At 37.9% G+C, this 12,882-nt stretch overlaps 3 protein-coding genes across 5 annotated transcripts; 2 read left to right on the top strand and 1 right to left on the bottom strand.

Moving 5' to 3' along the window:
* The first annotated feature begins 29 nt into the window (after positions 1–29).
* c23h11orf65 (chromosome 23 C11orf65 homolog) lies at positions 30–2,969 on the top strand. 3 transcript variants are annotated; one of them, XM_056738361.1, is made up of 10 exons: positions 30–650; positions 858–906; positions 998–1,121; positions 1,224–1,316; positions 1,388–1,441; positions 1,516–1,728; positions 1,885–2,018; positions 2,466–2,633; positions 2,719–2,774; positions 2,880–2,969. In XM_056738361.1, the coding sequence occupies exons 2-10, from the start codon at positions 869–871 to the stop codon at positions 2,882–2,884; spliced, it is 885 nt and encodes a 294-aa protein (XP_056594339.1). In that variant the 5' UTR covers positions 30–650; positions 858–868; the 3' UTR covers positions 2,885–2,969. The 3 variants fall into 3 exon arrangements, with proteins under 3 accessions (XP_056594339.1, XP_056594337.1, XP_056594338.1); XM_056738359.1 differs by having other exon boundaries at positions 65–232; positions 573–650; positions 2,719–2,909; XM_056738360.1 differs by having other exon boundaries at positions 65–446; positions 573–650; positions 2,719–2,909.
* A 190-nt stretch (positions 2,970–3,159) lies between these two features.
* Positions 3,160–4,168, top strand: ndufb4 (NADH:ubiquinone oxidoreductase subunit B4). The gene is made up of 3 exons (XM_056739088.1): positions 3,160–3,370; positions 3,740–3,886; positions 4,020–4,168. Exons 1-3 carry the CDS (start codon positions 3,194–3,196, stop codon positions 4,080–4,082), a joined length of 387 nt encoding a protein of 128 aa, XP_056595066.1. The 5' UTR covers positions 3,160–3,193; the 3' UTR covers positions 4,083–4,168.
* Positions 4,169–4,210: 42 nt separating this feature from the next.
* On the bottom strand, positions 4,211–8,599 carry hgd (homogentisate 1,2-dioxygenase). Its single transcript, XM_056739087.1, has 14 exons — positions 8,348–8,599; positions 7,524–7,595; positions 7,358–7,444; positions 7,162–7,269; positions 7,021–7,080; positions 6,841–6,932; positions 6,708–6,742; positions 6,525–6,604; positions 6,273–6,372; positions 6,064–6,188; positions 5,066–5,170; positions 4,861–4,987; positions 4,599–4,780; positions 4,211–4,516 (listed from the first exon to the last, which is right to left on the bottom strand). The coding sequence occupies exons 1-14, from the start codon at positions 8,360–8,362 to the stop codon at positions 4,373–4,375; spliced, it is 1,332 nt and encodes a 443-aa protein (XP_056595065.1). The 5' UTR covers positions 8,363–8,599; the 3' UTR covers positions 4,211–4,372.
* Positions 8,600–12,882: the final 4,283 nt, after the last annotated feature.

Genomic DNA, 12,882 nt, shown 5'->3' with positions numbered 1-12,882 from the left:
CAAGGCTAGGTTTGTGTTACTGGGAGGCTGTTGTAAGAACTTGGGAAACTGAAAAACCTTACAAGAACACAAACAACAGGCTATCTCTAACGTTTAAAGACGTTTATGGCTGGTAGGCCTACCATTGAAATCTGCTCACCCGTCTCTAGGTTTGTGTTGAACCAGTATGTTGCTTCGGTAACGACTGTTGTTGTGTTGTGCAGTGCAGTTACCCGCCCGATCGAGGAATTAGGTCATTCTGATTACTTTTGTTTTATATAATTTGCTTCACCGAAGTTAACAATTTGCTGTTTTAGCTTTTTTACGTTTGATCTGTTTGACATCTTTGAGATATGCAGCTCAAACGTATTTTAACGTTTACTAGATGATGCACTTTATTTGGACAGTAAGCACTGTCCAAATAAAAAGACGCTTCAAATGCAAACAGGAGGAAACACATAATATGGGTTGCCATGCAAAATTAATATTCAAATTAATTCTGTGTTACTAGAATTATTGAGTGATTAAATTTTGTACCAATTTTTGCTTATTAGAAATCTTTTCATAATATTTACATTTATTTTCGAACATAGCCCTATTGAGGATTACGAGAATCTCTTTACCGTCTAATTTATGACTGAATCCCTGAAGGCAATAATACAGAATTGTGGGTAAGTCATTTCTCCATTCCTTGAAAAAGTAACTTAAAAGCAAAAAGTAGTAGCCCATCTTTGATATTGTCTATATAGGATAGGTCTACATGTGTAATTAACAATTAATACAATTGTTTAATATAATTGTATAAATGCAACTAATATAATTGAGGTTATTGAAATGTTCAGAGTAAACAAAGTCAGCTTTTTCTTGGCTTCTTGCAGCATATACAAGCATGAGCAAGAAAATGATTGAAAACACATACTCTATCAGGTATACGACAGCCTACAGTAAAATTTAATAGACTCCTTTCTTAATGAGTGAAGCAATAGAAACAAAACTGTCAATCATTTTTCTCCCTAAGGCATCAAACATCCTCTTCAGCTGGGGATAGTGCTTTAGTCAGAAAAGAAATTCTTGTCCCAAAGCAAAAACCTTTGTTTAGCGAAGCATCGAGAATCATCCAGCGAGCATGGAGGAGACATGTTGTTAGTGGTGTTACATTTCAGTAATTTTCTCCATCACGGTTACATATTAAATAGGTTTATAATGATTTAACAGCTAGTACATACCTGTGTCTGCATGTCTAGGATACAGCTGTTTTCAAGCACCTCAAGAAACTTGTGAACTTCCATAATAAAGGAGACCCACGTCTGTTTCTACGGTTCATTAACCCTGTGGAGGTAAGGTACAGCAGCTCATTTGCTGGAGATGTTTACCCAAAAAAAGTGTATGCATCAATGTTTTGTTTCAGGCTAAGATTTTAGACGCTGCTTCAGGGGCCATCGTCCGTTTCAGACTAGGGGGAGTAAGTGATGGTGTTCATATATCATATTTATAACATAAGGCTAAGTTACAAACAAATATTAATGAAACGTCCAGACTTCCTATCCCCCAGATATCTACTACAAAATCTACACCCGTGCACCAGTAGTGGACATGTGTGCCTCCAGTCCTAAAGATTACACACGTGCACTGCAAAAGAAACTTGTGCCGGGACAGATCCACAATGGCCAACTGATGATCTGTGCTGAGGATCACTCTGGGTGGTACCAGCGGGTAGAGAATAATGGCTGGAGAATTTTGTCTTGCAGGGTAAAATCTCCACTATGGACACTTTTCATGAATGAATTGTTTATATTGGACCTTTAAGCCATTTGTACCAGTATGCTATTAGCCTATTGAAATATTTTTGCATAAGTGAGCATTATACTGCGTGTCTGAGTCTGACGACGTTTTTCTCTCCAAAAGATTTCGGCATTCAAAGACCCAATCGCTCAGGACACCAACTGCAAGAAGATAGAATTCCATTACTGCAGAATAAATCGGCAACAAGATGTTGCAAGAAAAAAGAAGATTAGAAAGATTGAATGGATGAGAAAAATGTATGTGTATGCACACACCAGTCAAAAGTTAAGGGTCACCTAAATCTTTTCCACTATGGAATAACACAAATTAATAAAAATCCAATTTTTTGGATGATAGTGTATAGGGATGTAACAATATTATAGTGTTTTGACAACAATATTATCATGGTCGCATGACTCTTCATGGGTCGTTCCGGTCTATCATAGAGAATGTATGATAAAATTATAGATGTTACCTTTGTCAAGGTCCGTCTGGTGCAATAATTGTATTTTATAAAAGGGATTTTAGGTCATTTGATCAATCTCTTACTACAACTCATACCTCTAAGCAACAGTTATGATTGGAGGATAATCACATCCCTAATAATGTAAACACAGAGTATATTGATTTTCTTCAATATATATATTCAGTTTTTTTCCACAAATGTGATAACAGTTTGCACATTCTCTCTTACCGGTTCATAGGTATGCAGTAGGACTCCTGCAAGCTCCCCAAGACAGTGAAACAGCGTTGTTGATGCAGAAATCTACACTGAGATCGATGAATTCACTGGAACAGATTGAACCAGATTCTGTTACAGATAAGGAAGTAGATGATTTGCTTGCATGGACCAACTCTCTCAACTTTGATGAGTAATTAAATGGTTTAATTTTTAACACATTTCACGTAAATTATAATTCAAAAACATCACTGTGACGTTCATAAATCTACTTTTAGGTATATCAATGAATGGATGGATTTGGGTACTAGCAATTGTTGCATACAGAACAAACGTGAGACCATTTATAAAAGTGCATTGAAAATTCTATGTATTGTGGCATTATAGCCCCCTCTGCTGGGTGAGATGGGCATTGACTCCTCTCTCTGTTCCCAACCAGGATGAAGTGGTGACCCGACATGTAACTACGGCGCTATTCTACACAAAGTCTGATTTTACTTGTTGATGTCAATAAATATTTTACGAACGCTTATTAGTGTTTGGATTCCTGTTTTTGACTACATTAAATGAATCTGGTCTTGTGGAATTTAATTAATCATTAACTGAAAAATGTAAAACTGATGCGTGTGCAGAACAATCGGAAACTCTTAGCAGAAGTATCGCGAGACTGAAATATCGCGAGACTCCTGCACAGCACATAGCCAATCAGATGTCTCCGTCTTGACTGGGCGTGTCTCCTCGCAGTTCGCAATCATGGCGGACTACAAAGAGGCTCCTTTGGCTACACGGCCGAAAACATTAGATCCGGCCGAATATTTTAATCTTTCACACGATTACAGACGGGCTGAGGAGGATCGAGCAGCTCTGAGGGCTCGACTGAAGAGACAATATATACTGCAACTTAACAATCCTCATCGGAAAGAGCTTATCGTAAGAGAGATTCGTATCACGGTTTCTAAAACATCGAATAAAACAATAACTGTAGTGCGCGTTGTATTAGCTTGTCGTTTTATAATGTGGCTTTGCACATGAATATAATTGAAATGTATGTTTAAGAAGGTCACGTTGTTAAATACCGAGTCCCTGCTCGAGTGACCTTCAATGCTCACTGGCAGCTTCGGGTCTCATGTACCGCTAGAATGTGTAAACCGCGATATTTAGGTCTTTATAAATCTGCACACTATTATATTGCTGCAGTTACAACATGAGTTACTAAGAAACAAATGATCTACACGTACCACGCGATTATAATTGTTTGATTGGATCTAAAGACCAAGTTCCTTGTGTTTATATTTGTAGGAGGATCCTGCTCTTACACGCTGGACATATGCACGTACCAACAACATATACCCGAACTTCAGACCGACTCCTAAAACTTCATTGCTGGGTGCCTTGTTTGGAGTCGTACCCCTCTTTGTTTTGTACTTCGTGTTTAAGACAGACAGGGTGAGGAACTTTTTAGACTTCTGATGCACGTCACCGTGTGATGATTCTCATTTCTTGCACAGATTTATTTTCATGCAGGATTCTTATATTGCATGACGTCAAAGCTATTTTAATGTGATTTTTCTTTTTCCAGGACAAAAGAGAGGACAAAATAAAGGCCGGAAACTTTCAACGCCCCTATAAACTGACATCTTGAGAGCAAGATGTTGTGTAACTGTTTATTGTTATCAAAGTACTTATTGCTAATTATTAAATAATAATAAAATACATTATTGTTGAAAATTCTCTGTCCACGTCTTTGCTGAAGAAAGAGAACCCAGTCTGTTATGTTTGGTTATTTATTTATTTCTTTGGTGTTATTCCAACAGCATTTTTCATTGTATAGTTTTCTGTTATCTAAACATTTCTCATTTCTTTCTATTAAAAACTCATTCAATTTCAAAGGTTTATATCTTGCGACACTGAAAGTGCTTAACCTTTCCTTTTTTATTTGCTGCTTGGTTTCCATTTTGGATCGAAGTGACTCTTTAAGCTCTCCCAACATTTGTAATAATTCTTATCCAAACGTTGACATGTTTCAAGACCCCATTTAGTCACAGCCATATTGAAGGACGACTCAAACATGAATGCCTGTGAGAGAGAGGGTAGGTTATGATACATTTATGCTTTAAATTCATGTATCGTAATGCATTTAATATAATATAAACGTCACCATAGTGCCCGCTGCAACTCTCTCTGGTTTAAGAACAACTGTGCTGTTCTTCTCAAAACACTCCACATCAGGCCCATGAGGAGTCATTATGCTGTGCAGACTGCCGCCTCCGGGTTGGAAACCTTCTTCCTTTGCTTCATAGTGACCCTTGATCAATCCCATGAACTCACTCATGCAGTTCCCTTTTAGCACACACAGAGGTCGCTCTTTAACAACTCTTGACTTGGTTTCAAGAGAAGCCTGTTGAAGGACATGTACTTACTGTGGTAATAAGGGGGCCGAAAGGTATGGTCAGCCACACCCCAGCGAGGAGGAAAGATCACAAAATCTGCAATGGCAACACCTGGTCTTGTGGACTTTGCTGTCAGTACAGTGAATATCGATGGATCCTGAAATTAAATGTCAGGAAATGTTGATTTGCGGAACACAAAAGATATCAAACGTAAGCAAAGCAGAAAAACACTCACGGCATGATCAAATGATACACAGTTGATAACCATGAAGTTCTCCAGGTTGTATTTGTAGGGTGTGTAGTTTCCATGCCATGCCACTACATTAAATGGCGAAAAATCCTGTTGGAACAAGTTTTAATGAAAATAAATGAATATGGGTATCCCACAATGCAGCACTATATAAATCACTGTAGACTTGAAGTATACAATCAATAGTAATAAGTCAAACTCAAAACGCTATTAAATGTCTATTCAATATCCTCACTACAGCTTTTAAACTTTATTTTCGTTTTCAGAACTTGTTAAAATCTCCAATTTTATAGAGACAACAGTTGCAGCAAAGAGGTTTTGAATGCTTGCTGCAAAATCAATATAATTCATTACGGCAGAGACTGGCTGCTGTCCTGACCCTCATGATCCCAGAGTTGTTTCAACCCACCCACTCGCACAAACACACGCATCAGTCACAGCTCTAAACACAAACATTGCTATTTTTACAGTTACATTCACACTCACAAAGACGCAATTCATGCACCCTGGGGTTTCTGGGACCCCCAGGTTTGTAATCTCCTCACAAACATTACAGTCCTCAAGGATAACTCTACCAGACTCGATTAAGATGAAGAAATAACACGTAAGCAGTAATAAGTAAATTGAGCAATTTAAGCACTCAGCTGGAGGACAAATACATCAGGATCAGGCTGTACCATCTCCTTTAATACATAGTAAATTTAGGACCATCCGGGCGGTGTGAAGAAAGCAAGACACAGATGTCTTTTCACCATTTTTCTTCCATTTAACAAGTAACACCACCTTTATAAAGTGTGGCTTGTGATGCTTGTATGTTTTAATGCTTATTTTCCTCTGACATCTATAAGAAGTCAATCCAATTATTTACTGGACAGGACACATACAGGTATGTAAACGAGTTTAGTGCCAAATTAATTCATAGATTTCTAAACGTAACATCTGGTCATTTTGTGGTATAGTTGACATTAAAGTTTTTTTTGTACCTGTTGACAGGAGAAGAACTTCCCCTGGTACTTATTGACAATGGTGTAACCAGTGGCCACAGTGCGATCCTCATACCATGCCACAGGCGTTTGGAAGTCCCTGGGGTTAGCAAGTCCATTAGCCCCTGAAATATCAATAAATAAATCGTCATTCTTTCAAAAAACTATTCAAGAAGACAATGTGTTGGTATCATATCCCGAAAACGCACCAATAGGACCCAAATCTGGAAGTTCAAAATGGGCTCCAAAGACCTCCAGAATGTATCCCCTGGTCTCCCCAAACACATCCACAGTGAAACGCATCCCTTGCTGGAACACAAAAAGTGTAAGAGTAAAGAAAAATCGCGGGGAAGTGGTTGGTTTTCATTTTTATATTGTTTATAAGAATGTTCCAAGAATGAATATGACAAATGCATAAATATCAAAGCAACTTGAGGGATACAGGAACATCAGCGAAACACCTGCATGACACAAATCTCGGTGGGCTCCACCATCATCTTTCCAAATTCCGTAGTAATCAAGATTTCACCTTGTTGAGGAACTGAAAAACAGGTCACAGTAACACACTTTGACCAGATTCACAACAGAATAATCAAGAAGCTAAATGAATTCAGTGTGAATGTAGCAGAAAATTAAAATCTTACCAATAAGAAAGTCACCATCTGCATTCTGGAAACACCTATGAAAAAAAAAATTTGTTCTTACTATTTCAGAAGTGACACATACTAAACAGCGAATGGTAACTAGATCAGTGGTTTCCGGTCAAATCAAACTGACTTGTCGGTCATTGATGTGTTACAGGTGTACATGTGGATGGCGAGGCCATTACGGGATTTTGTGTCTCCGGCTCCGCACACCGTGTGCAGACCCTAAAAATCAAATCAATGACAAGCAGCACTAATCGTTATTTACACAGCAATCAATCACAATTCATACGGTAAATACAAGTAAACGTACCGATGTGAAATCCACTTTTTTTTCTGATGTTTTGGGGATGTTAAACGGCATCCACCGAAGCTGTTGAAAATGTCCAATCATGTTATTTTTTCATCTGAAACAATAGCTTTTATTTTTGTGTGATGTAGACTCGTATGTTACCTGGTTAGGATCAGGCTCCACTTCATCCCAGTTCTCTGTCAGATTTCCACAGTTCACTGCAGTGAAGGGCTTGTGACGCACAGAAGGCAAAATGCGATACAGCCAGCTATAAAAAACAGTTGTAACAGATTTGACTTTGATTTGACATGTTCTCATGAACCTATTAAACATATTTCTCAACACATATAGCCTCCCTTCTTTTATTGGTGGGCCGTGGGCAGGTGAAGGCAGATCCAGAGAGTTGCTCAGCATAGAGGCCATATGGACACACTTGTGGATTGTTCTAAAAGACAATTCAAAATCTAAATTCAGGATTTATAAATAATAGAAATGTTAAATTGATACAACAGGTTTCGGTATACCTGTCCCTCAGGTAAAGATCCCGGACAGCGAGGGTCCTCAGAGGCAAACTCGTTGCCAAAACCACTCATGTACTAAAACACAGACATAAATATTGTATTTCAGTATTAACTTGTAAATGGTTAAGTGACATTTCATCTTATGATGGTTTAGGCAATCATTACACGTAAAGAAAGTCCAAAGATATCGCAAAACACAGAACTGTTATCTATGACCATCTCAGTATCCCAGAGGGGGCACCAATCCAACAAACGCGCTTAGTCATCGTGCGTCTGCATGTGTACATAGGTTTACACCCCCTCAACAAAGACCCCAAATTAAGATTGCATCATTTATGGACATCAGATTTCACCCAAATACAGGACAAGAATGGCACTATCGAATAAAACGTTAAAAATTATTTGGAGCCATCTGTTGACAAAACGTGCACAAAATCCTAAAGTTGTTACGAAGTTGCATGTACTTCTATGCAGCGGAGCAGAGATCAAGCTCATCTGGGCAGCTGCTGATTCCAGCGATCTGATTGGCTAATATGAAACGCTACCATAGAGCTTCACATACTTTGTAATGCAAGACGTAACAACTAAGCATAGTTTTCACAACAGAACGAACTTGTAAAACGCTTCAATAGTAGCTGTATGAAAAATTAGTATATCAGAAAAAAACTTTATTTTGCATTAGGATTTCTTTCGATTTAAGACCAGAAAAAGCGCATTGCATCTGGAACAACTCAACCATGAGAAATGTAACATAATACCTAATATTACCTACTTTTACCCAGTTTCATTTAAGCAAGCATTCGTATGCAGTCCAAATGCGCACTAACCTTAAGACCAGCCATTGTGCGGTGTTTATTGATGTAGCCTAATAATATTTCAACTTCAAAACGAGCTGCAACAACTTCAGACTGCTCGTACAGATCCGCGCTCTCTGCCTGCAGAAGACCGAGGGAGGAACTTGGGTCGTATTTACGTTTTTCTCAATATGGTTTTAATTATACGCGGACGCGGCTCGTGACGCAAAGCGCGATTTGGGCAACGTTTAGAGGGGAGGGGAGGTTTGATGTTTACGGACGTGTACAAAGAATGAACCCTGGCATGAGAACATCAAATGCCAATTTAGCCAAGTTCGTAAAGTCCAATAGAGGCCTACCTCTCCTTTTATTCTGGACTAATCGAATTCATTTGTATGGTAGCTAGAATTTTACTAAAAATAAAATCATTTTGGTAAGGCCTGCTGTATACAACTACGTGCGTAATGATGCTAATTTAACAACACGTTTAAAAGAAGACTAAACAAAATCTATGCCCTACATGCACCCAATGACCGCGGTCAAGCCAGCCGCAGTTCGAAAATAGACGGTCAAGCCAGCCGCCGTCTAGATTCATTGTGCGCGCATACTTAATAAACTACGGTAATTTATAGAAACACCGCTTTTAAAGCTTTATTTAAATGCGGATCGTCTGTGTGTCTCCTAAATATTATATATTGTGTTTTAAGTTTAGAATATGTCGTTTTTGTAGTCATTTATGTATTTTTTTGAACGTTTGCATTATAATTTATGTTGACTAAAAAAGGCCTACTTTATAGTAAAAACAATGTCTCCGTCTAAAACTAGCCTATTATTATTGACCTTTGTCCTGCAAATAAATCAGTTTATCCAATTCAATTATTTGTCTAATATCTATACTTCTATGACAATTAACCATCGTTTTAATTCACGATATCTAATAAGTTTCACAAACGGATGGTCTCTTCCTGTAGGGGGCGTCCCACACTATATACACACCATATATGGCCTCATTTTACTGTAGCATTTGGGAGAAATTGTCATTTTTCAACTTTAAATCCCTATAGAAACTTCATTTCTTATAAGTTTCAACACAGGATGGTCTCTTCCTGTAGGGGGCGTCCCACACTATATACACACCATATATGGCCTCATTTTACTGTAGCATTTGGGAGAAATGCTAAATTCTCAACTTTAAATCCCTATAGAAACTTCATTTCTAATAAGTTTCAAAATAGGATAGTCTCTTCCTGTAGGGGGCGTCCCACACTATATACACACCATATATGGCCTCATTTTACTGTAGCATTTGGGAGAAATTGTCATTTTTCAACTTTAAATCCCTATAGAAACTTCATTTCTTATAAGTTTCACCACAGGATGGTCTCTTCCTGTAGGGGGCGTCCCACACTATATACACACCATATATGGCCTCATTTTACTGTAGCATTTGGGAGAAATGCTCATTTCTCAACTTTAAATCCCTATAGAAACTTCATTTCTTATAAGTTTAAAAAAAGGATGGTCCATTCCTGTAGGGGAAGTCCCACACTATATACACACCATATATGGCCTCATTTTACTGTAGCATTTGGGAGAAATGCTCATTTCTCAACTTTAAATCCCTATAGAAACTTCATTTCTTATAAGTTTAAAAAAAGGATGGTCCATTCCTGTAGGGGGAGTCCCACACTATATACACACCATATATGGCCTCATTTTACTGTAGCATTTGGGAGAAATGCTCATTTCTCAACTTTAAATCCCTATAGAAACTTCATTTCTTATAAGTTTAAAAAAAGGATGGTCCATTCCTGTAGGGGGAGTCCCACACTATATACACACCATATATGGCCTCATTTTACTGTAGCATTTGGGAGAAATGCTAAATTCTCAACTTTAAATCCCTATAGAAACTTCATTTCTAATAAGTTTCAAAATAGGATAGTCTCTTCCTGTAGGGGGCGTCCCACACTATATACACACCATATATGGCCTCATTTTACTGTAGCATTTGGGAGAAATTGTCATTTTTCAACTTTAAATCCCTATAGAAACTTCATTTCTTATAAGTTTAAAAAAAGGATGGTCCATTCCTGTAGGGGGAGTCCCACACTATATACACACCATATATGGCCTCATTTTACTGTAGCATTTGGGAGAAATTGTCATTTTTCAACTTTAAATCCCTATAGAAACTTCATTTCTTATAAGTTTCACCACAGGATGGTCTCTTCCTGTAGGGGGCGTCCCACACTATATACACACCATATATGGCCTCATTTTACTGTAGCATTTGGGAGAAATGCTCATTTCTCAACTTTAAATCCCTATAGAAACTTCATTTCTTATAAGTTTAAAAAAAGGATGGTCCATTCCTGTAGGGGGAGTCCCACACTATATACACACCATATATGGCCTCATTTTACTGTAGCATTTGGGAGAAATTGTCATTTTTCAACTTTAAATCCCTATAGAAACTTCATTTCTTATAAGTTTCACCACAGGATGGTCTCTTCCTGTAGGGGGCGTCCCACACTATATACACACCATATATGGCCTCATTTTACTGTAGCATTTGGGAGAAATGCTCATTTTTCAACTTTAAATCCCTATAGAAACTTCATTTCTTATAAGTTTCACCACAGGATGGTCTCTTCCTGTAGGGGGCGTCCCACACTATATACACACCATATATGGCCTCATTTTACTGTAGCATTTGGGAGAAATGCTCATTTTTCAACTTTAAATCCCTATAGAAACTTCATTTGTAATAAGTTTCAAAAAAGGGTGGTCTCTTCCTGTAGGGGGCATTCCACACACCCTAATAATCATGATGTCATTGAAGAATCGTTTTGTCTATATCGTTCCACGAAGAACCTTTAACATCTGAATTACCTTTTTGTTTCATGGTTTGTGTTGTAAGGAGGAGAAATTAAAAAATATATATATTGAAAGGGGTTTAAATCTTTTTTTAATTAATGTTAACGTCATACTTAATGTTAATGTAAGTGCTATACTATACTAAATGTATAATTTATTACAATTGTTTTTACTTTAAAGGGTATTTACTTATAATTTCACCAATTTCGTCATTAAAATGTTATAATTGTTTGTGTTGTTAGAACATTTAGACATCAAACATACACAAATCATACAAAAGCAAAGCAGATTTGAATGTTACTTTTATAAAAATATGTATTTAGGTCCACTCAAAAAATTATATGGTGTGTATATAGTGTGGGACTCCCCCTACAGGAATGGACCATCCTTTTTTTAAACTTATAAGAAATGAAGTTTCTATAGGGATTTAAAGTTGAGAAATGAGCATTTCTCCCAAATGCTACAGTAAAATGAGGCCATATATGGTGTGTATATAGTGTGGGACTCCCCCTACAGGAATGGACCATCCTTTTTTTAAACTTATAAGAAATGAAGTTTCTATAGGCATTTAAAGTTGAAGAATGACAATTTCTCCCATATGCTACAGTAAAATGAGGCCATATATGGTGTGTATATAGTGTGGGACGCCCCCTACAGGAAGAGACCATCCGTTTGTGAAACTTATTAGAAATCGTGAATTAAAACCACTAAACTTGTTTTGATCAAATAAAAATCATGGTTAATTGTCGTAGGAGTATAGATATTAGACAAATAATTGAATTGGATAAACTGATTTATTTGCAGGACAATGGTCAATAATAATAGGCTAGTTTTAGACGGAGACATTGTTTTTACAATTAAGTAGGCCTACTTTAGTCTACATATAATGCAAACATTCCGAAAAAAATACATACATTTCTACAAAAACGACATATTCTAAACGTAAAAGACAACACAGACGATCCGCATTTAAATAAAGCTTTAAAAGCGGTGTTTCTGGAAATTACCGTAGTTTACTAAGTATGCGCGCAAAATTAATCTATACTGCGGCTGGCTTGACCGTCTATTTTCAAACTGCGGCTGGCTTGACCGCGGTGCACAACGCACCGAAGCCAAATGCGTTTGCTGTTTTTCATAATTTAAACATAAGCGGCAGGCCGAGCCATTACGTTGGTTTGTGTCTGTAGGGCTCCACAGTATGAGACTGAACTTGGGCACCGGTCCAATTGCGCATTTATTTCTGAGAAAATGAATAGGCGTAATAAAAAACAGAAAACAATATCACGTCGAACCAATTTGCCTCTTTCATTCCGCAAACTATTTCTCTTTCTCTCGTCTTCTGGGGGGGTGATGTGTTGGTGGGGTAAATTATGGCAATTCTCGTGGCGAGGCGCAAATAAAGTCAGAGCGGCAGAAGTAACTGTTCTCTAGTGAAGCGTGCAGCTGTGCGGAGACTCCCGCTGGCAGGCCGTTTAGGTGCTGTGCTCAAGACGAGAAAGACTAATGCCGGAAAATATCTCGACCCAGTCTGCGGAAATTGATCTGCTCCTCAGGGGAAGAAATGACTGATTTTAATTTCGCCACGCCCCTCTCTCTCTCTCCCCTCTCCCATTCCTAAAGTAAGCCGCGCTCTTTCACAGGCAATGGAGAGACAAAATACCTCATGATAGGTGCACAGATGAGCAAAG

Source organism: Triplophysa dalaica, chromosome 23 (assembly GCF_015846415.1).
Source record: "Triplophysa dalaica isolate WHDGS20190420 chromosome 23, ASM1584641v1, whole genome shotgun sequence".
NCBI classification, from domain to species: domain Eukaryota; kingdom Metazoa; phylum Chordata; class Actinopteri; order Cypriniformes; family Nemacheilidae; genus Triplophysa; species Triplophysa dalaica.
Note: the sequence above shows the minus strand (reverse complement) of the source record. Positions and strands in the feature narration are given on the sequence as shown.